The sequence below is a fragment of the Trichechus manatus genome, unplaced genomic scaffold (assembly GCF_000243295.1).
Source record: "Trichechus manatus latirostris isolate Lorelei unplaced genomic scaffold, TriManLat1.0 scaffold00038, whole genome shotgun sequence".
In the NCBI taxonomy this organism is placed as follows: Eukaryota; Metazoa; Chordata; class Mammalia; order Sirenia; family Trichechidae; genus Trichechus; species Trichechus manatus.
The window spans coordinates 5939812-5962983 of NW_004443974.1; the positions used below are offsets into that span (position 1 = coordinate 5939812).

Consider the following 23172-nt stretch of genomic DNA (forward strand, 5'->3'; position numbering starts at 1 on the left):
ACATGACACAGTATTCAAGGGACAGGCTTGGTGTCAAGGCAAAAAGTAAAACCTGAGCTCCCAATAAGACCTTCAGAGGACAAACATCTCTTGAATTAGGGCAAAATTGGCCCTGGCAGGCCAACTCCTCCCTTTATAACAAACCTGGTTTTTACGGTGATAGGAGGTAAATGAAACTGGGAAAGGATTGTGAAACATTACTGTGGGAAAAGGGCTTCTGTTCCTTTATAAGTTGTGTCCCAAATATACACCTTTGAATAAAAGGTGAGCAAGTCTATAAGTCAGCTCCCAGGTATTGTATGGCATTGTAATATCCATAAAATCCTCTCAGATTTCTCCAAGCCAGGCTCTGTCTTCACTTATATTACTCTGGGGACCTAAAGGGTTATATTCCTAAAAAAAGAGTCCAATCACCAGAAATACCTACATCTAGGCAAAGCAGCCCAATACTAGTGAAATTGCTCCCCCAGAGATAAACTGATCTTCCAAAAATTAGTAAATTGATGGAATAATCATCTTATTTTTAAAATAATCATGAATGCAGTTTATTCGTGTCTGCTTTGATGGAAGTTTTAAAAAAGACTTGGGATGCACAAATATCTTGAGAAAAGGAGACATTTTCAGTTTGTTTTCTTGATTTTTTTCTTTATCTTAGAAGCCAAGCTTTGAGTGTGAACTAGAAGCTGGAGGCCAATGCAGCCACATGGCAACATAGAGAGAACGAACGCAGCATCCAGTTTCTACTATGCTTTGTGACTTGGGCCATGTTCCTTACCTTCTTCCAGCTTACTTTCAGAATATATGATGAGCAAAATCATTAGTTACACAACTTAAATAGGCTGCCTCCAGAGCTGGTACATTATTTGTCACCATCAGCATAATTTTAAAGTAAAGACTGATTGACAAATGTTCCCAGATTTCATAAGGCACTCTGGCACGCGACATTTCACATGATGGCCACAACAATCCTGCCATTCTCATTTTATAGATGTGATCAGAGAACAAGAGTGACTTGGCCAAGCTCATAAAGCAATAATCGGAGATCAAAGACTTCAATCCAGACCTGACTGATGCCAAGTCCTGTGCCTTTCTGGGACACACCCTGATCCTCTTTCAGGATGCTTAGGACGAAGATTCTTGGATCAGGGAGCTAACTGGCTTAATGATTTATAAGGTCAATTCCAATTCTAATAGTCTGTGCTTCCATCTATAAAATGAAGGAGTTGGATTAAATCAGAAGTTTTAAAACTTGTTGTAGTAGAAAAGACCCTTTCCCCTCAAGTGAAATCTAATATACGATGACAAAATATAAAATAGATAATGGCAGCACCCCTGCAGTTGAAAAAGTGATGGCTTCCACCCAAATGTCCATTAACTGATGAATGGATAAACACAATGTGGCATATCCATACAATGGAATATGCTTCAGCAGTGAAAAGAAATGAAGTACTGACACATGCTACAACATGGGTGAACCTTGAAAACATTACCGCTAAGTAAAATAAGCCACATACAAAAGGACAAATACTGTATGATTTCATTTATATAAAATGTCTAGAATAGGTAAGTCTATAGAAATAGAAGGCAGATTAGTGGTTACCAGGCACTTGAGGAGGGAAGAATGAGGAATCACTACTTAGTGGATACGGTGTTTCCTTTGGGAGTGGTGAAAATTTTTTTGAACTTAATAGAGGTGATGGTTATACAATATTGTGGATGTACTAAATGCTACTGAATTTTACACTTTAAAATAGTTGATTTTATGTTATGTGAATTTTACTTCAACAACAATAGCAAATATATATATAGAAAGGAGTTCCACCCATCAGCCTCTTTCCTATGTCCCCACAGTGCCTCCGCAGAGCCCTAGTATGAAAATCACTGGAATTACTAGAGATTACAAACTATTATTATAGAATCGTTACTGCATGGCAGCTGTTTTCCTCCTCCAAGGGCTAGAAGTAATTTCTTCTAATCCAGCAAATAAACATGCCTGAGCCAGTGGCATCTTGCTGCCCAGAAACAGAACCTTCATTGGTAAATCAGACCCAATATTAATTCCAGTCCATGGTTATCCAGCAGCTTAAGTTTTGGGATATGTCATGGATTTCAAACTCAAAATTCTACTTTTATGTATACCAGGAAAGAGAATGGTAACTAAACACTATTAAGTGTCTAACATATATTAAAAGCTTTTCAATGTTGTTTCATTTAAATACCATTATCCTCATTTTGTAGAAAAGGATACTGAAGTTCAAAACAGCTTAGCACCCCCAAGGTCTCACCACCAGTTAATGACAGTTTAGAATTTGAATCTCAGTCTTTCAGCTCAAGAGAAATCTCTTTCAACTATGCCATGATACAGATCAGCAGCATCTCAAGTTCCTCCCCCCATAGAATGCATGAGGACTACTTTCTATCCCACCAAGAAACTCTCCCCGGCCTACGAGCCCCAGAGGTGTGCAGAAGTGCATGACACATGGACAAATGCATCCGGCGCTCCTTCCAATGCTTCCTCTGTAGCTTTCCAGAGCAGTCTGGGGAGCTAAGGAGTTCAGGGCATCTACTTTTTTTCTCCAGTCTGTGTGGGGAAAGTGAAGACCCGCTTCAACCATCTTGCTGACAAACTGTACTCATGAAAGAACTAAAGAGGGATACTCAGACCCTCGTTTGCTAAAGGGTTGAGGGGAAAGGATACGATATTATTTGTTTTTAAAGACTTAGGCCAGATTCCTATGCAAATGCAAGAAACTCTGACTTCTAAGTATGGGTGACATCATTTATGCAGCTGGAATGACATGGTCTCCAATTTGGACACAGATGATTCAGCACTACAACATTGTGCATTTTCTGTGGGCATAAATATGGTGCTTTTTCAAGTTATTCTGGAACATTTCTAAACAAAGGAGCTGAAAGTAATTTCAGCCTTTTTCTTTGCATGGTAAAATGATCAAAATGATAATAATCCTTTACATATAAATGCACTTTACAGATTACAAAGTGCTTTTCTGGATAATCACTGTTGAGTTAAAAAAAGAAAGAAAGAAAGAAACTATGAAGTTAAGGAAAAAAGATCAGTAAACGGCATTTAGCCATTTACTTTTATATACCTATACTCTGCAGGTAAGAAAAGGGTGAGATAAAAGGGTTCTTATATTAGAATTAAAGTCAGATTCTTAAAGCTCTAACTGTTCTGGTTATCAATAAAAAATCAATGCTGTTAAAATTAAAAATGAGGTGCTGCTACTTACAAGTGTGATAAATTGTAAAATGCCTTTCCCATCCTTCCCAATGGTCTTGTGCACCATTGCTATTCAATTCTAGATCTCCAGCTCATATGGATTATACAGTCAGGTGCAGGTAACAAAAAACAAGCAGAACAAGAAAAAGAAAGCTAATCATGTTTTAAGGTGGTTTAATGTTTTTGGTAGCAGAGATTAAGAAGGCTCAGGCTACACGTTTCCTTTGAACCTGCTGTTCCCACCAAAAGAATCAAAAGGTTAATGTGTCAAGGTCATCCCTCCCCGCCACAAAAAAAAAAAAAATTTAGACCACTGTGCCATACCAGCAAGCATGGATAGCCACAAAAACCTCCCCATTAGGCTGTACAACCTCTGAGGACCTAATCTCAGCTCATGAGATCAATAATTATTAGAGAGCAGATTTTCAAGGAATGCGTTTTATTGCAATTAATCTAACCAAACTGGCAGGTATTAATTAATTCATTGCTTTTCCTCAAGGATGGCTAAAAAAAACTGTTGCATGTACATACTAGTGGACAAATCACGTGGCTGCCATCGTGTTGCTCAGAGGATTTGGCAGGCTTGACACGCCACCACTTTGAAGTGCTAATCGGCGGAAGCCACACCTGGCAGGACTGGCCTACACAAACTACAGGTGAACACTCTGAGCCTAGTCTTGCCAGCAGTGGCAATCTGTGCCTCACACAGTGAAGAACACTCTTGAGGAGAATTCATCCAAGCTGGCATCATCCCCCCGACTCCAAATACGACAAACATTCCTCCAGGGTAACATTTCCTACAGAGCAAAAAGGCACTCCAACCTTGGCTGCACAGTAGAATCACCCAGGGAATGTAAAAAAATTCTACGGCCAGGTCTCCAGCCCAGGGTAATTAAAATCAGCATCCCTAGAGCTGGGGGCCCTAACACTGGTATTTTTGAAAGCTCCCCAGATGGCTCTAATGTGCAGCCAAGGAGGAGAACCACTACTGTAGGGTGATTCTAACAATATTTGGGTTTGAGCTCAGCTGGTGTGGGGCCACGGAAGAGTAATCTGCAAAAAGCGCTTGCTTGGGTGTGTGTGTGGTGGGGGGGTCAGTGTTCCTCCCTGTCTTGAACCATAAGTGAAGAGTGCTTTGCTTGTCTGGCAGCATTTGGGCCAACCCGATTTGTCAAGAGGTTAAGAGAAATGCCATTTGAAATGCCTGCATTGGATTTTTCTGCCAAAAACAGAGGCACAATGAGATTTATTCAACCCTTACTTTGTGAGAGCCTGGAATGTGGTAAAAGCAAAAACAAACAAAATACCCAAATGACATGTCATTAAGTTCAGGGGTGATTTCATGTAGGGAGAAGTGGGGCACATACTCCAACCAACATTACAACAATATAATGTCCCACTGGGTGGAGTGGGGTGGGGATGGAGAGGAATTATAACTATTATAAATATGATAGGACATTCAGAAGTTCATTAAACTGGCTCTGCAAATTTTTATAAACAAAAAGTTTACACTGCACGAGTGTAAACCTCGAGAAGGAAATAAAAAGGAAGTCACCCTTATCATGTCCAAGTTATCCATGGCCCTCTTCTCCAGCATTTTGTTTTATTCTACCTCTGCTTGAGGCTTTCAAACAGAAGCACCTAGTGAACAATGGTGGGGCGAGAGGAGATCTTATCAGTGGGGGGAAGTGGGGTTTTAGAGACACTTTCTAGATTTGGGTAACAATCAGAAATTCACCAGCTGAACCCCATATGTTAGATTAATATGTGTCTTCATCTCTTGATTTTGAGTAACTGGTTGCTTGGGAGCTGATATTTATAAAATGATAATACGATTTATCAGATGGTTTAATGTGTAAATCTACTCACAATATTAACATGTTCCCAGAATTTAACTTCTGTTCCTAGGACATGGAAAGCAGAGTTGATAAAAATAAATGATATAAAAAAATACTTACTGGTTCTCTCTTTTCTTCTTAAGTGGATCCATGAGGCGCAGTGTGTCTCTGATCACAGCCACTTTCACCTCTTCATCGACAAGGCTGGGGACATTTTCAAACACCCCTGGAGAAAGCTTGAATGGATAAGGATTCCGTGTTACAATGAAGACAGATTCAGTGCCACGTGGCTATCAGCATCCAATTCTACCACTAGCTCAAGTGGTTGTACTGTAGGTTTTGTTTATGTTAATCTATAGAAGAGATTTATAGAAGTTTCCCTTTCTACAACCTTAAAAATGACAATTTCCTTTAACAAATCAGCAAAATACATAAGGAGGAAAAACAGCACAATTTTTCCTGATTATCAAAATTATACATGCTCATTGTAGAAAATTTGGAAATATAGAAACAGGTTAAAAATGAAAAGCATCCATATAATCCCCCAAAGTCCAATATTAATATTTGGTATATTTTCTTCCAGTCTTTTTTTGTGCATTTTCGGGGGGGAGAAAAATATATAACCATTGTTAAATGTACTATTTATCTTAGTGATTCAAGCATGTCGACATGGCTAAATCATATTCATAGAATTTCAATTAGCTCATCTCCTGAGGCTAACTAATTAGTTCATGTCAAAACTGACGGAAAGGCTCAGCTGCTTCTAAGTTTCCAGACCTTAAAAATTGGAAGAATGGCAAGCTGGGAAATTACAATAGGTCAGATAGGTCTTATATTAATAGACTATGTTCAGAGCTCAACAAAACTAAGATTATTTAGACTTGAATGGACTTTGCTATGCAAATTTGGGAATGCTGAATCTTGTTTAGCCAAGTGAACAACATTGAGTGGGAACATTCAGTTGTACGACAATATATTCGATGATATATTCAAAATACTTACTTCTTGCTCATGTTCAATTCTCATGCTGGGATTTGCATTTACTTCAAGTAGTACAGGCTTCAGATTTTTCATTAGAAGTATGTCAAAGCCTAGAATCTGGGCAGGATAAACATAATTCAGAATTACTCCCCCTAGCTGCAATTTCTTTTTAGGAATTGAGTATGGTATTAGGGTCATGAAGGTGAAAATAAATTCAAACTCATCCCCTAACCTGGACCTTGACCCTGGATTCTCTAGTCCACAGCCCCTCTTCCTCTGGGCGTACTTGTCAGACCAAATGGACAGCAGAAAATTTTATAGGAACCTTGATAATGGGATGAGTTCCCATACTGCATTTCAGCACTATCAATGTCATCTGAAGTGCTATAAGATGATGACCTCTTTCCTCTTTAACAGATCTTTTTATTATGTTAAGCATTAGTAGTAGTCTTTCAATTACTCCCTCTGCTTTTTCTTCTGCTCTTCTCTATTAAGTTGCTTCCTAGCTAGATACCTGAAAATCCAAGGCCACCTTTCCTAACCTGGGGTATATACATCAGAATCAAAATCACCATCTAGCCCTTATCTCACACCTACTGGGTCAGAATCCTTCAGCGCAGAACCCAGGCAAATGTATTTTGAAAAAACAACCCCCCCCCCAGGTGATTCTGATAGACCTTCATAGCTAAGCAGAAGGAAGTATTTACTAGGCAACCACCAGGCAGTAGGATCCCTGGTGGCACAGTAGTTAAGAGCTACAGTGAGCTACGGTTGCTAACCAAAAGGTCGGCAGTTCAAATTCACCAGCCACTCCTTGGAAACCCTATGGGGCAGTTCTACTCTGTCCTATAGGGTCTCTATGAGTTGGAATTGACGCAATGGGTTTGGGTTTTTTTTTTCACCAGGCAGTAATTACTATGCAGTGCACCAATTATTCATAATCTCATTTAAGCCTCATGACAATATATTTGAAGTAGGGATTATGCTCTCCATTTTACAGAACTGAAAACTGAGTCTCAGAAAGGCTAATGGATTACCACCTAACCTGCAAGAGACAGAGCTAGATTTCACACCCAAGCTGGACTGGCTACACAATTTGTGTGACTCAATGCAAAATGAAAATGCAGCGTCCCTTGTTCAAAAAATTATCAACAATTTCATGATGATGACAGTAGAGTATTAAACCTAGTGTGGGGCCCTTCTGAACACGGGGCCTTGTGCAAGGCCACATGCTGATGAAGCCAGCCCAGCCCTCAAGGCTAACTTCAACACAATTTGTCAGATGTCTATTCTTGAATACAGCTGCTGCCTCAAGTAAGGCTTTGTCTTCCAGCCACTCTGGCCTCTCTCAATTCCTCACAAGCCCTATGCTCAGGGCAAGCCACCTGTTATGGATTGAATTGTGACCCCCTGAAATACATGCTGTAAATCCTAATCCCTATACCTGTGGTTATAATCCCATTTGGGAATGGGTCTTCTTTGGTATGTTAATGAGGCACTACAAGTAGGTGCCTTTAATGAACAGAAATTTATTTTCTCACATTTTAGGAAGCTAGAAGTCCAAATTCAGTATTAGTGTTGGGTGTGTCTTGAGCGAATCTCTTTTGAGATATAAAAGAGCAGATTCAGCAAGCAAGCACAAATGGAGGAGAAGATCCACGCCACATGATCATCAAGGAAACTAGGAATAGAAGCTGAAAAGAGACAAAGACTTTCCCCCCAGAGCAGACAGAGAGAGAGCTTCCCCTACAGTGCCCTGAATTCGGAATTTTAGTCTCCTATACTGTGGGAAAACAAATTTGGTTGTTAAATCCACCCACTTGTATTTCTGTTATAGCAGCACTAGATAACTAAGACATCACCCTTGTTCATCTTGTTCACTTGGCCTGAAACAACCCTTCACCTATAGAACTCCTCCTCATCCTTGAGATCGTAGTTCCTAATTACATTCCTACTCGCAAGGTAAGGACTTTAGATTCTTGGGAGTGTTCCCATTACCTCTGTAGAAGGTGATACCGTAGAAAGCTTCCAATGTAATTGACACAACACCAAAGTTTCAAAAAAAAAAAAAAATAATGTGGAGAATAAAAGAGAGAAAAGAAAAAGATATGGTTACAACTTCCCCCCTTCAATCAACTCAAGAAGAAAAGATGAGGGAAATCCATTTACTTGCCTATGTAGAATATGCATTAGTTAAATGATAATTATTAAATGGTAGCTTCATTCTTATTAATGAAATCAGAGCCCAAATGACTACTTTTTGTGTGATTCCAGATGAAGTTATTCTTCAGTGAAGGGAATAAGGATGAGAAGTTAGAAAAAATCATCCTTAATCTATTTTTCTTTCCACGGTCATGAAAAGAAAGGAGTGGAAATTCAGTAGAAAATGTTACTTGTATTATAGATCTGCTTAATAATATATGACAAGTGGATATGAATGATGAGGCCTTTAAGAGGCTCTGGTGACATCATCAGTCTAACTTCAGACCTGGCCTGAGACATGTGATGTTGATGAGGCTACAGAGAATGGCAAGCTGCAGTGCCAACATTTATCATCTTTAGTCATCAACTCTTACTTTTTGCTACATCTTAGAAGTTTGGACTTGCGCTTTTTCAGCCTGGTGAACTCTTCTCAATTCAATGCACGTGGTCTCATGAATGTAAAGCTATAGGAATACTGGGAGCTAGAGTAGGGTTTGGGCATGGCAAAACCTCATCAGTCGTATTGGCCTGTGGGGTGGCATAATATTTTCTGGGACCTTAATGTTGGTGCATGTATTTGTCAGAAAGACCTGGGTTCCAATCCCAGCTCAGTCTCTCACACTAGCTAGATGACTCTAGGTAAGGTGCTTAACCTTTCTGAGCCTCAATTACCTCATATGTAAAATGGGGATAATAATAGCTGCCTTGCAGGGTTGTTGATAGAATTAAATGAAATAATGGAAGTGAAAAGTACCTAGAACTGTGCTTATCACATAGAAGGTACTCAGTATATGTTAGCTCCCTTTCAACTTTGCTATAATCCCTCCAACAGGAAATGGCATTAGTATGCTTTGGAATCAAAAGGAGCTAATTTAAAATTTTCATTCTACCTTTAACTTGTGTAACTACAAGCAAGTTACTTAGCAACTCTAAACTCTAGTTTCCTCATCTGTAAATGGGAAAATAAGAATAGCACTTATTTATTCTAGTTCACTCATTCATAAAATATTTATTGAATGCTTTCTATGTCCCAGGAACTAGTCAAGCTGCTGGAAATATAGTAGTGTACTAGACAAAGTCCCTGTCCTCCTGGAGCTTACAATCTAGTAGGGGAGACAGGATCAAATAACGATAGTGCAATGTAAAATATTTTGCACAGTACCTGATACATAATAAGTGTTTAGTGAAAGTCAGCTTCATTATATTTTTTCACAAGCTTGAGGAAAGTTCATGGAAAAAGGAATGATTTTCTTTTCAAAAGTTCAAGGAAATATGTAGTACAATGGATCTCAATAAACAGAATCACAGAACTGAGAGGAGCTGAGAGCTGATCTTCTCATAAAATCCCTGAATGTCAGAGCTGGCAGAAAATTAGGAATTTACTTGGTCCATTGTTTTTCTGAGGAAGCAAGGAGGAAACCAACCAGATTAGCTCAATTTTTATCTATTTTACATACTGGGGTTCCAAGGGAAAAAGCTTTACTTTTCCTTTTTTTAAACTACTAGTCTTAACACCCACATTATGCAAATCAGGGACCTGCAGCTTAGAGAAGAGAAACCCTCTCTCCAAGTCCTTCCAACAGAAATTATCAAATGGAGAGGGAGCTTTTCAACCATGTGACGCTCTGCCTCCCCAGGTATTTCACTTAAATGGCACCCTGGAGGATTCAAAGATATTTGTCCTTTATCTCTGACTTCTAGACACTTCAGATCAAGTTGGGGAAAAGAGCCTTAAACCATTAATTGTAAATGCAGGCAAAGGCACCAAGCTACATTCCAACTAGAGGGCACTCTCTTGTGAGTCCCGGACCTACATATCCATCGGCATCCAGAGTATTTCTGCTTTGTAGGTCCCAGACTCCTCAAATTCAACATATCCAAACTCACTGTCTGTGGTGGGTAGCCTCTAAAATGGTCCCAGTGATCCCTATTTCGTGGTATTCATGCCCTTGTGTAATCTCCTCCCTTTGAGTGTAGGTTGGATCTAGTGACTTGCTTTTAACAAATAGAATATGGCAGGAATGATGAGATATTACTTCCAATATTAGGTCATAAAATGACTGTGGCTTCTTCTTTCTTGGGTGCACCATTCCACAATCTTGCTTGCTCTCTCTGAGAGAAGCCAGCTGCCATGTTGTGAGCTGCCTATGGAGAGGCCCATGCACAAGGAATTAACATCCCCAGTCAGCAGCCAGCGAGGACTTGAGGCCTGCCAACAGCCATGTGAGTGAGCTTGGAAGAGGATCTTTCCCCAGTCAAACTTTGAGATAACTGCAGCCCTGGCCGACACATTGCTTGCAGTCTTGTGAGTGACCCAGAGCCAGAGGCACTCAGCTAAGTCTGGATTCCTGACTCACAGAAACTGTGAGATAATAAATTTTTTGTTGTTTTAAGCTGCTGAAATTTGTTACATGGCAACAGATAATACACCATCTTTCTCTAAAATTAACTTTGCCTCCTGTATTTGTTATCCACCCAGTCAAAAAATTTTCCTTTATCCTTCACATCTAGCTGGTCACCATATCTTGGACATTCTACCTCCTACAGAGTTTTCTAGATCTGGCTTACTGCTAGTCTAGGTCAGGCCTGAACCATTGCTCACCTGGACTACTTTAATAGCTTCCCCATTTGTTTCCCTTCATTCAAACTCACCCTTCTAATTCATCTGGCACAAACTGAATATTAACACTCCTCTGCCTAAAATCGCTGTCTACAGAATGAAGCCCAAGTTCCATAGCATGTCTTACAAATTTCTCTGTGACCTGGCATCTGTCTCACACTTCAGCTTTATTTCCTCCCACTCATCACTGCACATCTTGGGCTCTAGTTGTGCTGAACTATTAGTAGTTCTAGGATACTTCACTGCTTTCTGCCTTTAAAATCTCCTGCCTGGAAACACTCTTTATTTATCAAATATTTATTGAGCACTTACTAAATATCAGGTTCTATTCTAGGCACTAGGGATAAAGCAATGACCAAGACAAGGCCCCTGCCTTCTTGGAGCTTAACTTCTAGTGGGGCGAGAGACTATAAGCAACTTAGTAAAACAAGGTAAGAAGATAGAGTGGGTGGAGGGGAAAGTTTGGTGCTTTAGATAGGATGGTCCGGGGAGGCCTCTCTAAGGAGATGACATTTGTCATTCCATTGTCTTCTGGCTTGCACAGTTTCTGATTAGAAGTTTATGGTTATTTGTTCCTTTGAACATAATGTGTCTTTTCTTTCTATCTGCTTGTAAGATTTTCTCATTATCACTGGTTTTCCACATTTTGCTTATGATGAGCCTTGGGTAGTTTCTGTGTGTGTGTTTATCATATTTGGGGTTTGTTGAGCTTCTTTGATTGTGGTTTTATAGTTTTCATCAATATGGAAAATTCTGGCCATCCTTCAAATATTTTTCCGTAACTTCCTTCTCAGTTTTGCTCTGGGACCAATTACACATGTTAAACCACCTGAAATTTTACCATAGGTCACTGAGGATCCGTTCATTTTTATCTCTGTCATTTTCCTCTCTGTTTCATTTTGGATAGATTCTATTGCTATGTCTTCAAGTTCACTGATCTTTTCTTCTGCAGTGTCTAATCTGATGTTAATACCAACCAGTGAAATTTTCATTTCAGATAATGTATTTTTTTAGAGTTCTACTTGATTCTTTTTAATAGCTTCCATTCCTCTCCTGATAAAGCTCATATTTCCCTTTAAAACTGTGTACATAGTCATGATAACCATTTTAATGTCTTTTTCTGCTAGCTCCTTCATCTCTGTTTCTGGGTCTGTTTTTATGGATTGTTTTTTCTCATGGATATGGGTTATATTTTCCCATTTGTGGAATTTTTGTTTTTAATTGGGTGCTAAGCATTGTGAATGTTACAGAGCTGGGTGTCTGGATTTTGCTTTCTTGTAAAAAGTGTTGGGCTTTGTCTTGGCAGTTATTCGCAGATCAGTTTGATCCCTTCAAGGCCTGTTGTTTAAGCTTTACTAGGATGGGTATACAGTAGTCTTGACTCCAGGGATGATTCAACTCTACCTATTATGGCATGACTTCTCAGAAGTCTTTATTGAATGCTCTTGATGATCACCAAAGACTCTCTACTCTGGCTGTTCAGAGCTTGAACATTTCCCTGCCCTGTGCGAGCTCTGGGAGATGTTCAGCTTATCAATTCTTGGACATTCTTTGCCCAGATTTGTGGATTAACACTACACACATGCATGGCCCTGTACTCAGCAAAGATGTGTGGGGATCCCATGCAGATTTCTGGAGCTCTTTTCCTGCTTAGCTCCCTTTTTGGAACTCGGCCCCACAACTTCTAGCCACCTCAGTCTCCCCAAACTCCAGTATCTATCTCTTCAACAAATTGAGGTCACTGAGCTCTGTTTAGGTTTGGGCCCATGTTCTGGAAGTTGTCTCCAGATAGAAAGCTGAGGTAATCACAGGACTCATCTTGCTGGTTTTTTTCCCTCCCTTTTCACAGGAATCACAGTGTTGAACTGTCTATTGTCGAAAGTCTGAAAACACTTACTTAATTTATTTTGTCTGGTATTCTAGTCGTTTTCAACAGGATTTTGAATCCAGTCTTTTTTACTCCATCATGACCAGAAGTGAAAGTCTCAGGAAGTGATATGTGAGCAGAGACCAAATGAAGTAAGGGAAAAAGCCATTTGAAGAGCTAAAGAAGAGCATTCCAGGCAGAGGGAACAGCAAGAACAAAGACCAGAAAGAAAAAGTGAGCAAAAGTGAGAGTGTTAGAAGATGAGGTCAGATAGAAAGACAAGGGAAAGATCATGTAGCATCTTGTAGGCCATGGTAAGTAGCCTTGATTTTAAGTGCAATGAGAAGCCATTGGGGAGTTTGTGCAAGAGAAGTAACTTGAACTGACTTATGTCTTAAAAGGATCACTTTGGCTACAGTGTGAAGAATAGTCTATAAGCACCAAGAGTGGAATGATGGACATAAATTAGGAAGCTATTGCAGTAGTCCAAGTGCAAGACCATGGCTGCCTATAGTGGGTTCATAGCAATGGGGTTGGTTAGAACTGGTTACATGTGGAGTATATTTTAAAATATGTTTTCAGGAGTTGCTGAGAGATTGCATGTAAGAAAGGGGGGAAAAGGAGAAATAGGAATGACTCCGATTTTTGGTCTGAGTAATTGAATGGTGTTCACTTTCTGGAACAAGAAGGACAACAGGAGAGTAGATCTGGAAGGGAAATCGAGTTTCACTTAGTACTTGGAAGGGTGACATGCCCACTAGATATCCAGGTAGAAAATTATAATGGGAAGTTGGATATACCAGTCTAGAGCTCAAGGAGAAGTCAAGATTGGAGATGCAAACTTAGGAGTCAGCAACATATAGCTGGTACTTAAAGCCATGGGACTAGATGAGATCATTTACGGAGTGACTGTAGATAAGAGGAGAAATGTCCAAGGACTTAGCCCTGAGGCTTTCCAACAGGTCTCAAGAAGAGGAGGTAGAAAAGAAGCAGTCAGTGAGGTAAGAGGAAAACCAGGAGAGTAAGGTGTCCTTCACCTTTTTCTGCTTGACAAATTGCTCTTTGTGCCTCGAGCTCCAGCTTAAGCATCTCCTCCTTTGGGAAGTCCTCCCTGATTGGTTTAGGGAAAGTTAATTACTCCCTTTCCTGTGCTCTCCTGGCATCCTATGTATGCCCTCTCAGCACTTATTACATGAAACTGTAATTTTCATGTGTCATCTTTCCCACTAAACTATACACCCCTACCAGCAGAGACTGTCTTATCCATAACCACATGCCTCGCAATTAACCCAGGGCTTGTCTCAATGGATGCCCAGAGAATGTGGTAGGATCCAAAGGAAGAAAAAAGCTTATATATCAGGAGTGGTCAAAGAAGGCTTTACAGAAAAGGTAGGATTTGAGAAGAACCTTGGGAGGCATTGAATTTCAAAGAACAGTGAGAATGGGAGAAAGCATGAAAGCATGCCAGGCCAAGATAGAAGACAACAAGGGGGAAGAATTGGGAAGGCATAAATTAAGTCCAAGAGATAAGAATCAGATCTGTTAGTCAGGACTTGAGGGCTCAGGTAGGGTACAAGGAAGCCAGGCAGGGGGCCAGGCAGGAGAGGCAACAAATGCCAGGCTAAGGACTTGGTTTTCAAACTATGCTCCTTGGAATGTTGGTATTCCAATTAAGTTTAAAATGTCAATATTTGGTGGTTTTCTATAACTTCAAGGCACTTTTTCACAGACAAGTTGGAGAACTGCTATTGTTACAGGTAACAAATGATATCATAATAAAAACTACCATTCATTAAGTGATTACTATGTGCTAGGTACTGTACCAAGTTTTCTACATTGTTTTCTCTTACTTGATCTTACAACAACTCTGTGAGGTAAATATTAATATTATCTCTATTTGCAGATGAGGAAGCTGAGGCTAAAAAAGATTAACTTGCCAAACTCACTACCTAGAGTTGCAGGAAGGAGGAGCCAAGATTAGCTCAAACCCAGGGAGTCTAATTGCAAAACCCAAGCCCTCACCAGTACACTGCTTCTTTGCCTCGTGTCTGAAGTGTAAGGAGGAGGTTAAAAAGAACCAAAAAGAAACAGGAGAAACACCTTAGTAATTGGAAAGGGCCCTCCTCCAGGCGTCTAAGGGAAAGGATCCATAGGCTAAGGAGAAAATTAGACATAGGGAGCTGGGGGAAAATACAGACGAAGTAATGGAATGTTCTTGAAAGCTGAGCTGGAAAGGTTTCCTCTGCATGAGTATTTTTACTACATGAATCATCTATACCTAGATGGACCTTACTATTTAAGCCAGGGTCACACTGCTGCCCTTCAAGAAGACTGACACGAGAATATGTTGTTGAGGGCTGAGTGGGCAATGACAGGGGGAAAAGCCGGAATGACAGGGCAGCCATGTTCCTAGGCAACAGATTACAGGAAACCTGCCCACAGTCTGAACAGCGCCAGCAGCTGCTCTAGGCCATCACAATTTCCCAAGTAGTTATTGTGGCTATGATTGGAAAAAGGTCACAGTCACATGTGCAATATAAATGTAATTTTTTGGGCTATGGAGTATGTTCTGGAATAATGCAATCTGGGCCAGGCCCAGGCTACAAGTGAAAGTGGTTGCATGGCAAAGAAATAAGGTATTATATATGTGCAGAGCACTACAGTTTGCAAAGTCCTTTCATAGGCTTTATCACATTTGAATTGGTTCAGAACCCTGTGAGGTGGGTGAGGAAACTGAGGCGCAGAGAAGTTGATTGGCATATGCAAGATCACAGAGCAAGTCAGTGGCAGAACCATACCTTCTCCCTAAGTCTTGTGGTTCCAAGTCAGTTCAGGTATTTGAGACTCAAAGAGTGTTTTAACAAGTGATAAGAATAAAGAAAGTATGATAGGACTCCCCAAGGAGAATAGGATAATATTTTCTCTCAATCACTGTGTATCTGAAATGTATGGTAAAACAATATAATTCCAAACATCTAACACTTCATACCTTGTCAAAGTGTTTTGACCTATGTTACTTTACAAATACGCGTCTATGAAGGCAGGTAGGGAAGTGAGTGTAGATGACTTATAGATAAGGATCTTGAGGCTCGGGGTGGTGAAGAAGCTTGCCCAAGGTCACACAGCTGGCGAGAGACAGAGCTCTTACTTGTGCTTGTATTTCTAGTCCTGTGCTTCTCCCCTGACCCTAGGCCTGGAAGCATTTAGTTGTGGTCAAGAGATGGAAAATGGTCACTTCCATTTGCTAGGCATGATCTGTCCAAACCAATGGCTCCCTCCTCGTCTGCCTTGGCCTTCTCCTGTTCCCCACAGCTTGGGTCCCTGGTAACACCCCTATGGCTGCCCCCATGCAGCCTGTCCATAGCAAGGCAAACAGCAAAACAACCACCCTGGCCCTCCACCCGGCCACTCTCACCAAGCCAGGATCCTGTGGCTTGGCTATGAATGATGGGCTCACATGATGCTCCTGGAATAGCTTTCACTGTCAAACGGATGCAACCACACGGTCTCCCAGGATGACCTCTGTATGCTTCCACGTTGCAACTGTCTCCTTTGTCCTAACCTCTTGGTGGCTCAGGTCAGGACCTATTTTCTCTTACCTTGCCTCTTAAGTTCTGCCCACTTATTCTTTCTAAAGCTTTAAAACACTTGATGGCTAAGCTGGACATCCTGCCTAGGAACTGAAGGCCTGGGGTCTAAGTGCTTAAGGACAGATCACTGGATGACAATCATCCTCTCCTGATACTGGTCATTGCCTGAATTCTCCTCCAAATGGCTCCTCCAGCCTGCATGGAAATCCTGCTGATTGGCGCCCAGCTCCTGGGGTAGATGCCCTTGCTTTGGGGCTGCACCTCAGGAGCCAGCCTTTCTTTCTGCTGTTGGATGAACTTTCCATTCACTAGAAAGGCCACCCAACTCCTTCCCCTCTCCCTTCTTGTTCCATGCTACCATTACCTTCCTACCGCAGTCTCCAGGGTAAAATATTCCTAGCCTTTTCTTAAACTGATATTCTAAACTGGACACCAAGGAAACTTTATGATCCTCAAGTCTAAAAAGGAACAATCTTAAGTAGTGCCTAATTTTGTAATATGGATGGAGTTCTCACAACACAGTAACAATCACAGTATAAAGGACTTAAGCTATAGGCTTCATACCCCTCCATCTGTCCCCACTGCTCTCAGACATCCAGGCAGGCGGCAGAGGGGGCCTGTGGAGCTGGTGACTAGCTAGCATTTGGTGGGACCAGTGTGGTCGGAGGAGGTGATAAAGTCAGCATTATCTCTGTTGTTAGGATTAGATGGAGGGCTGGAAATAACCCAAATGCTCAGAGACAGGAAAACTGATAAATTGTACAGACTTACAATGAAATATTATACAGCAGTACAAATGGAAAAAAATACTAACTACTTACATCAACATGGATGGGCCGTTGAAAATTACAGGTAGTAGTGGAAAAAATCTTGCAGAAGACTACATACTTTATAATAGCATTTTTATAAAGCCTCCAAACAGCAAAACAAAACAGTATATTGTTTAGGAATACATTTGTATGTAATAAAAGTAGTTTTTAAAAAACAAGGGATAAATATAAAATTCAGGATACTGTTACTTCTGTGTGGTAGGTAGGGAAATGGGACAGGAGAGAAGCATACTAATTGCAGCTCTTAGGTTGGGAGGTGTGTTTGGGGTGATAATTTTGTTGTTCCTCTTCATAGCTTACATGGAAGTCCCATGTATTCTTTTATACGTATCAACTACTACAAAGTAATTTTAAAAGACTGGATGGAGAGGGTCCCAGGAATCCCCTTTCTTATCATCTCCTGATAAATGCCTGATTTATCTGGTGGCTGGAAACTGCCTACTGCGTGCCTGGACTCCATGTGCTCCAACCACCACCCTCTCCTTCCTCTCACAGTCAAACATCCTGAAAGAATGCTCTATCCTCACTCCCCATTTCCTTCGCTCCCACACTCTGCTCAGTCTACTACAGTCGGGCCCCTGGCCCCACCACACTCCTGAAGACAATTATCGCTGAAGTCCCCAGTGAACTCCTTGGTGGAAAATACAATGAATTGCTTCAGCCTTGGTCTTGCTGGCATCTCTGCAGCATTTGACAGGGTTGGCCCTGCCTGCAAGCACCTTGGCATCTAGGAAATCTCTTCTCCTGATGTATTGTCTATGTTCGAAGTCACTTTTTCTCGATCTCCTTTGCTAGCTCCCCGTCCTTTGTTTGTCCCTTACTTACATGGTGGTGCCCACAGGGATCTTCTCAGGCCTCTTCTCATCCTACAGCCTCTCATGGCTTCTGTAACCATCTGAACGCTGATGAGTTCCCAATCTTTCTCTCCAGGCCAGACCTCTCTCTCCTGAACTCCAGGCCCAAATATTCAATTGTCCACTGAATGTCTCTACTTGTATATCACACAGGCACTTCAAACATGTTCACGTTCAACTCCTGACCTTCCCTCACAGGCCTGGTCCTCTTCCCATAGCTTCAATCCATCCACCCAAGTGCGAGTCATCCCTGATTCCATCCACTCACCAAGTCTGGCCATTTTACCTCCTAAATGGTTCTCAAATCTACCCATTCTCTCCACCTCCACCAAGACCTTCCTAATCCAAGTCAGCATCCTCTCTTGATTGTACAAAAGCACTGGCCTCATTAGTGACCTCCCTGCCTTCATCCTTGCCTCAATCCGTTCTCCACCCTGCAAACAGTTTATTCTCTGTAACATGCAAATCTGAATACATCAGTCCCCTGCTTAGAATCTCTCAGGGTCCCCCACTGCCCTCAGGTGCTCCATGACTTGACCCTTACTTACCTCTCCAACCTTGTCTCTCCTATCTCTCCACACCTCTGCCTCAAACCCTGCCCTCCAACCATATTGAACCTCTTTCAGTCCCTTGAACACATCATGTTCCCTCTTTCCTCTGCAAGCATAGCTGCTCCTCTAACTCTTACTTCAGATTCCAGTTTAACTGTCACTTCTTCTAGGAAAACTTCCCTGACCACCACCACACCCAGAAAATGTGAGATGGTCCCACAATCTCCCAGCCCCCAGTATATCTCCTATTCTAGCACTTATCACCCTTTATAATAATTGCTTTTTAAATTATTTGTCTCCCACAATAGACTCAATGCATCAGTCAGCAAGGACCCAACTTACTAAACGCTGTCTCCCTAGTACCTAAGGCAGTGCCTGGCTCCTACTAGGCAGGTGGTAAAAATTAATGAAAGAATTAATGAATAAATGAATGGCAGACGCTATGATTTATATATTGTCTTAGTTATCTAGTGCTACTATAACAGAAATACCACAAGTGGAGGGCTTTAACAAACAGAAATTTATTCTCTCACAGTCTAGGAGGCTAGAAGTCCAAATTCAGGGTGCCAGCTCCAAGGGAAGGCTTTCTCTCTCTGTCGGTTCTGGGGAAAGGTCCTTGTCATCAACCTTCCCCTAGTCTAGGAGCTTCTCAACACAGGAACCCCTGGTCCAAAGGACACGCTGTACTCCTGGAGCTTCTTTCTCAGTGGTATAAGGTCCCCATGTCTCTCTGCTTGCTTCTCTCTTTTATATCTCAAAAGAGATTGACTAAGACATAACCTAATTGTATAGATTGAGTCCTGCCTCATTAACATAACTGCTCCAACCCCACCTCATTAACATCATAGAGATAGGATTTACAACACATAAGAAAATCACATCAGATCACAAAATGGTGGACAACCACATAATACTGGGAATCATGGACTAGTCAAGCTGACACACATTTTTTGGGGGGACACAATTCAATCCATAACATATATGTTATCTCATTTAATTCTTACAAGGCTTGTTTAAGGTAGGTACTATTAAGAAAATCACATCTCATTTTACCGGTAAGAAAAGGGAAATAACTTGCTCCAAATCACACAGCTAGCAAATAAAACACTGAGAATTGGACCCAGGTTTAATAACCACACTGGCAACCAACCCTATCCCCCTCTGGCCATCCCATCTCCACCCCTCATCCCAGATGAGACCAGGGAGTCCTCTTTAGGCCCAGTCAAGGTTGGGAACTCAGGCTTGTAAGTGGCGTTGGTTACCTGGAAGCATGTGGGCCCCGGCTTCCCTGCTGGGATGTCCGACTGGTAGAAAACTTTGAGCTCTGGAGTCAGGGCAATGACGGTCTTAATCACCAAGGAGATGATGTCAGACCAGACCTTCTTGATGTCAACACCTTTAGAAGACAACCTACAAAGAATGCTAGAAAAAGTCCTTTTGCTGCCTGTGTTAGCACTGTCCGAATGGACAAAGTTACCACTGTGGATATTCAGGGAATAGTTGGTTAAGTGCATGAAGATGTGGTGCAGATTTTTGGGAGTGGGCTCTTGATATGGCTCAGTACAAAATCTCGAGAGTCCATCTTTGGCTATATAAATCTCTAAGGGATCTAAGGACTTTAGTAAGACATACAAACGAATATCAAACTTCAGCTTGTCGATAAGGAGAGGTTTGCAGATGTACTCCTGGACCACAGCTGGCCTGCTCTGGAGGGTCCCTGCCAGGCGGATGTCACTGGGGTCTTTAATGAGGTAGATTCCATCACCCTGACAACCACCATCAGGTTTTACAATAAAAGTGGGCTTCCACGAGGGGTCACCATCTTTCACCATCCGAACCTGGGGGAAAGAAAAGAATGGTTAATATTATTTTCTTTTCTTCTCTAGACCTCCCAACACAGAGTAGGACCTTAGCAAATGTTTGGTGAATGAGTGACAAAATGCCCCAGTCTATCTGAACACTCATTCAGCATTTTCCATGGAGATAACACTGGCCTAGGTAGTGAGACAGTGGCACAGAACTGTCCTGAATCCTGTCCTCCAGGAGAGTATAGTGGATTTGCTACCACAGGACCTGGGTTCAAATTCCATTTTGCCACTTATTAGCTATAACCTTGAACAAGTTATTTAAATGATGATAATAATTAGTACCATTTATGAGTGTCAGGTACTATTTGAGGCACTTCACAGAAGTTATCTAATGCTCACAGAAAATATGATTGTTCTCTTTTTTATAATATAGGAAATGGAGAGAGTACAGCAGTTGCTAATAGTGTGGGTGTTGGAGTCAGGCTTCCTGGGTTCAAATTCTGGTTCTGCTCCATACCGTATGACCTCAGGCAAGTTACGTAAGTTATCTGAGCCTTCCCTCTCTGTAAAATAGGAGTAGTAATAGTACTGATCCCATAAGATTGTTCTAAGGATTTGAGGATTAAACGAGATAATCAATGCAAAGGGCTCAGCATCCCATAAAAGGTAGGCATAAAGCCAAGGTACTGCTAATAAAGTAACTTGCTGACTAACTGAGGGGCAGAATTGGGATCGGATTCTAAGTCAGTCTAAAGTCCTTGCACTTGCCTCTGTGTTACCATGTCTCAATGTCCTACCCTGACTGGGTTGCTGTAAACATTAAATAAACTAAAATTTGTAAAGGGCTAAGCATTATACTAAACATATAGTTAGTGCAAAGGAAATGGTAGTTTTATCATTTACATCCCTGATTAAGTTCATCTAGTAGATGTGGCCGATCCGTACAGTCTGTTGAGACCTTTTTGAAACTAGATTCTGTCATTTGCAATATTTGCTCTCCTCCCAGCTTCAGGTCACCGGGACATTTACATAATTATCTTGAGCACCTGACCAGTCCAGACAGTCAGTCTGGAGCTGTGGGTCTGCATAATTCATGTACCCCGATTCCCCAGGCACTCATGGGATCCTTGGTGCAGCTCTGGGGAAGGGATGAACTGCAATAGTAGAAAAAGAGGTTTTCACTGCTGGAGAAGAGCTGAACAAAATTTAAAGGTAGATTTGAAAAAGGGAGCTACTCTCTCTGCTTGACATGATCTGTCCAAACCAGTGGCATGACAGAGCCCATGAACAGGCCTTCCATTCTTACCTCAGTAACTCAGGGCAGTGCCCAGGCAGCCCAAGGACATGGTGTGTCCCTGTGCTCAACTCACCTCAGCCCTGCAACTTTGCTGTGTAAGCCCAATCCAGGACACCTACTCTCTGGGTTTTACTTATCTCTTTGACTAATCTATATTTCTAAGTGAAGCTTTTGCCAATTCCTTGGGCACTATCAGTTACTTGGGGCTTGTAAAAGATCTTTAACAATGGAGAAACACTTAAAGCCTTTATAATGGTCCCCATCAATTGTTTCCCCTTGTCAGCAGGATTCGAGAATGGAACTTCACAAGACATCAATGCAAGCCTTCCAGGGCCCTCAACTGAACCTTTCTTGTAACTATGACCTTGACGTTTATGTAGTTATTTAATATTCATCCAAAGCATACATACACTTGGCACCTTACAGTAAATATAAGCATGCTGGACAAATGGCGGTTATGGATCAGGAAGTAGAAAATGTCAAGTTTGCACTGATGGGTAATTTTTCCCTCTGGAAAGCTTTTCCTATGCTGAAAATACTAACAGTTCAATATATTATTGGGAGTAATATTTTCTCCTTTGAATTCAGTGTATATGCCTCAAATAAATTAAACTACATGGTCGATAGTCTCTGTCATTCACTGCATTACTGAATATTTCTTCTGCGCTTTGCCAGAGAAATACCATACAAGTCAAGATTATTAATACTAATAGAATCATTAAATTTTTAGAACTGGAAGGATCCTCAGAGATCAACATAGTCCAATCCTCTCATAATTGAAGTGGAGAAACTGAGGCTTAGAGACGTGATGTGACTTACCTTGGGCCCCGGGTGGTGGGATGGTTAGACTGAGAATTGAGGTCTCCTTGACCCTACCTCAAGTTCACTGTGCCATTTTTACGTCTGATAAGATAGATGTAACAGTTTCTTTATCCTGATGACTATAGAAAATATTGTCTTAAAATATTGGGCAGTATTGGTATCTGAGCTCTCGTCTCACGTTGGCTCCTGAGCATGGCTCTCTTAAACTATAACCATAGAATCTTGAGTTTCCCAGGACTGTCCAGTTCCAGATCTTCTGTCTGAGTTCCTGGCTTGGTAAAACACAGGAACAATCTACAGGAAAGCTTCATAGCTGTTCAGAATGTGGTTCCCGTAGCATCAGACTCTTGTGTCACTTCTGCTTTTAAAAGAGAGAAATGTTTCCCAGAATTCGTATTCATTCTCCTCTGAGATTTCACTGCCAGGTGATCCATGTCCTTAATTTACTGAAGTTTCTCTAAGGCACTAGTTCTTAACAAGGAGACATACACCAGAATCAAAATACAGGCTGTTTGCCTGGGTCCCACACCCAGAAATTCTGATTTAATAGATCTAGGATGAGACCTAGGCGTGTGTATTTTGGAAAAAGTACCACAGGTGATTCTGATGTACTCTCTGTTTGAGAATCACTGGTCTAATGTGAATTAAATGAAAATACAATCTGGGACCAA

The 23172-nt window shown here is 41.3% G+C and overlaps 1 protein-coding gene across 1 annotated transcript in view; it reads right to left on the reverse strand.

Annotated features, from left to right (window-relative positions):
- The window catches only part of TTLL11 (tubulin tyrosine ligase like 11), a 293256-nt gene that overhangs the window by 175293 nt on the left and 94791 nt on the right, over positions 1 to 23172 (reverse strand). Inside the window, 3 exon segments of the mRNA XM_023730680.1 lie at positions 5200 to 5315; positions 6082 to 6177; positions 19837 to 20412. Of these exon segments, the coding sequence (XP_023586448.1) occupies positions 5200 to 5315; positions 6082 to 6177; positions 19837 to 20412 (788 nt within the window).